Source organism: Pelophylax lessonae (genome assembly GCF_965119305.1).
Source record: "Pelophylax lessonae genome assembly, chromosome: 10".
NCBI classification, from domain to species: domain Eukaryota; kingdom Metazoa; phylum Chordata; class Amphibia; order Anura; family Ranidae; genus Pelophylax; species Pelophylax lessonae.
Genome location: NC_138777.1, coordinates 7,943,596 through 7,947,428, shown reverse-complemented (window position 1 = coordinate 7,947,428; position 3,833 = coordinate 7,943,596). Strand labels below are relative to the sequence as shown.

At 52.0% G+C, this 3,833-nt stretch overlaps 1 protein-coding gene across 1 annotated transcript in view; it reads right to left on the bottom strand.

Annotated features, from left to right (window-relative positions):
• Window positions 1–1,392: 1,392 nt before the first annotated feature.
• The window catches only part of SVIP (small VCP interacting protein), a gene marked incomplete at its 3' end in the record, with an annotated part of 7,236 nt that continues 4,795 nt past the window's right edge, over window positions 1,393–3,833 (bottom strand). The window contains exons 2-3 of the mRNA XM_082270527.1: window positions 3,428–3,478; window positions 1,393–1,638 (exon numbers count right to left, since the gene is read on the bottom strand). Coding sequence (XP_082126653.1) covers window positions 1,393–1,638; window positions 3,428–3,478 — 297 coding nt within the window. The remainder of the gene's footprint in view (window positions 1,639–3,427; window positions 3,479–3,833) is intronic.

Genomic DNA, 3,833 nt, shown 5'->3' with positions numbered 1-3,833 from the left:
ATACATTTTTTTTGTATGTTCCCATGATGATACATATGCTGTTTTTTAACTTGGAAAATAAAATACTTTTTTTTTTTTTTTAACTATTTTGGTCTCCAAACTTTGCCAGTAAAGTCCGCCTAGAGAGGCAGAACTGGGGTTCTGATAACTTTATTATATATAACCAATTGGAGGTGGCCTCTAATAGAGAACTATTTTAGATACGTATCTAGCTCGTTTATTCATTGAGGCTTCGTTTACATATTGGGAGTCCCAGGTCACGTGCAGAATCACCGCAATTCCAAATAATTCCAAATTGCAGGACGCCCGTGCGATTCCCATGACTTGTAATGACACCTGTGACAGACTCACTTAAGTACAGGGGATTTTGGAGGGGACTGCAGGCTAGCCTCTTGCCTACTGACTATGGGCCCTGGCTTGTGAGGGTACACTGCACTTGTGAGGTGTATGCTGGGGGGGGGGGGAACCCTTGGAGTAATGTTACTTTGGGTTCAAGTCCACTTCTCCAAGACACACAGACTCTGGGACTCCAGGCCCAGGATCCATGTTAACCACTTGCCGAACGCCGCGCGACTATTTACTGCGGCTCCCGCCCCCGCTTGTTCCCAGACATCCCCGCGAGAGTGACCGGTGGCTTCGATGTCCGCCGGCCACTCGCAATCTCCCGCTAGAGGGAGAAAGGCAGACGGCTGATGTAAACAAAGCCACCTGTCATTCTCCCTGGTGTAACTGCAGAGATCATATGATCCTGCTATGTAGGATTGTATGTCTCTGTGGTTACATCACAAGCCACGCCCCCCTCCAGTTAGAAGCACGCCCCTAGGGATACATTTAACCCACTGATCACCAATAAAGTTAACCCCTTCCCTGCCAGTGTCATTTTTACAGTAACAGTGCATATGTATAGCACTGATTACTGTAGTAATGTCACTGGTACCCCTAAAAGTGTCAAAAATGTCAGTCAAGGGTCCGATCTGTCCTCCGCAATGTCGCAGTCCCGAAAAAAAAAAAAAAAAAAAAAAAAAAAAAAAAAAAAAAAAAAAAAAAAAAATCGCACAGGTGATCAAATACCACCAAAATAAAGCTCTGTTTGTTGGGACAAAAAGAAAGTCAATTTCATTTGGGTACAGCGTCGCACGACCGCACAATTGTCCGTTCAAGTCACGCAGTGCCGAATCGCAAAATAGGGCCTGGTCATTAAGCAGCCAAATCCTCCGGGGCCAAAGTGGTTAAAGGCCTCATTCTAAGTAATCCTGTAAGGAGAAGATCGCTATACTTTGTGAAGTCGCTCCGGTGTGGTCACATGGTCAGCTGTCAGAGGCGGGGCTTCTATGTAGAGGCGGGGCAGCTGATAATGGATCCCCATAGTAAGTCTACGGCTGTCACCCCCCTTCAGGCTCTGCAGCCATTGATGGTGACCTTTCTAAGGGTTGGGAGTAGGTCGAGCTTTTGACTGAACTTCCCCTTTAAGTTGCTGGTTGGGAGTACCGGTCCGGCCTCCATTGTTCCACCTACCCGCAATCCTCCTCCTCCCCCACCAGCGGCAGGCGCGGCCTCCGTCGTCATCTTCTCCACTTCCTCTTTCTTCCTCTTCTTCTGCTCCACGGAGGTCGGGTTCTTAATTCCCCGATTAGCACACTGAAATCACAGCGAGGGGAAATCATTCAGAAATCTGCACAATGGCCACACACACACATCACAATCCGATCTCTTACATCAGGGTCTCCATCAGAGCTCCCCCCCCTTAAGTCAGGGTCTCCATCAGAGAGCTCCCCCCCTTACATCAGGGTCTCCATCAGAACTCATCCCCCCCCCTTACGTCAGGGTCTCCATCAGAGAGCTCCCCCCCCTTACGTCAGGGTCTCCATCAGAGAGCCCCCCCCCCCCCCCTTACGTCAGGGTCTCCATCAGAGAGCTCCCCGTCCCCATTACATCAGGGTCTCCATCAGAGTCCACACAGAGACCCCTGTTTTAGATACAAACTGAATACGTTCTTCATAGATGTCCGTGTATTTTATATTTGTTGGTGAATGTAACTGGAAATCATACAATCAGGTTGTACTGAGTGTGGCCACATGAACAGTTTTGGTTAGGCTTCCTCTGCCCCGCCCACACCCTGTCCATAATTATCAGGCCTTGCCCCTGTACCTGGCTGGAGTAGAAAAGCCTATCCCCTTCCAGCATGCTGCAGAGGACATGGCCTTACTTTGTGTGTGGAAGCAGTGGTCTCTCTGCAGAGGTCCCACGCACCTCCTAATGGGTCAGAGACCGAAGCCTTACCTCTGACTGAGTGCAGAGAGACCACTGCTTCCACACACAGCAGAAGCCTTTCTCTGCAGCATGTTGGCAGGGGACCGGGGACAGAGGACCGGCTGCTCTGCTCACACTGTAAATGCTTTACACAGAAAACCAGCTGCAGGGATTTTGGTTTGATGCGCCAGGAATACATTTACCTGCCAAACGCAGAGCAAGCTGCAACCCGACTCCTGGGTCGGGTCCCGGGTGATGAATGCTGGCCGAGGAGTTATACTATACCGGGGGGGGGGGGGGGGGGGCTGGGAGAATCATACTATACCGGGGGGGGGGGGGAGGGAAGAATCATACTATACCAGGGGGGGGGGGGGGGAAATCATACTATACCGGGGGGGGGGAGAATCATACTATACCGGGGGGGGGGGGGAGAATCATACTATACCGGGGGGGGGGGGGAGAATCATACTATACCGGGGGGGGGGGGGAGAATCATACTATACCGGGGGGGGGGGGGGGGGGGAAATCATACTATACCGGGGGGGGGGGGAATCATACTATACCGGGGGGGGGGGAATCATACTATACCGGGGGGGGGGAATCATACTATACCGGGGGGGGGGGGAATCATACTATACCGGGGGGGGGGGGAATCATACTATACCGGGGGGGGGGGGGGAAATCATACTATACCGGGGGGGGGGGAGATTCATACTATACCGGGGGGGGGGGGGGAGATTCATACTATACCGGGGGGGGGGGGGGGATTCATACTATACCGGGGGGGGATTCATACTATACCGGGGGGGGGGGATTCATACTATACCGGGGGGGGGGGGAGAATTATAGAATTATACTATACTGGGGGGGGGGGGGGAAGAATCATACTATACCGGGGGGGTGGGGGAGAATTATACTATACCGGGGGGGGGTCAGGGGGGGGGGGGATCATACTATACCACATGTGTCTCCAGGAAGAGAAAAAAGCCGACTTCAAAAACCGGCAACTTTATTATCAGACACAAACAAGCAAAGAGTTCCGGTCTGGGGAGCGTCTCCTTGCTTGTCTGTCAATAAAGTTCCCATCCTTTGAACGTTCCCAGACAGCCTGGGGAAGGCCGATGGAAATCTCAGGATTGGGAGATTTTTGGCTCAGACATATCGGGAGAAATCTCACCTCCATCTGCCTCTTCTCTGCAGCCTCCGCCAGCTGTCTTCTCTTCAAATCCTGGGGAGAAAAACAGAAATCATCAATGGCTGCCCCCCATATTTACCCCTTCAATACCGGAAACCCCCCCCCCCCACACCCCCCATATTTAACCCTTTCAATACTGGGCACTCCCCCCTATTTAACCCTTCCAATACGGGGCTCCCCCCCCCCCATATTTACCCCCTTCAATACCAGAAACTCCCCCCCCCCAAATTTAACCCTTTCAATAGTGGGCACTCCCCCTCCCCCCACATCCCCCCTATTTAACCCCTTCCAATACTGGGCTCTCCCTCCCCCCCATATTTAATCACTTCAATACCGGGCACTCCTACACCCCCCCTCCTGCCCCCCACATTTAAACCCTTCAATACAA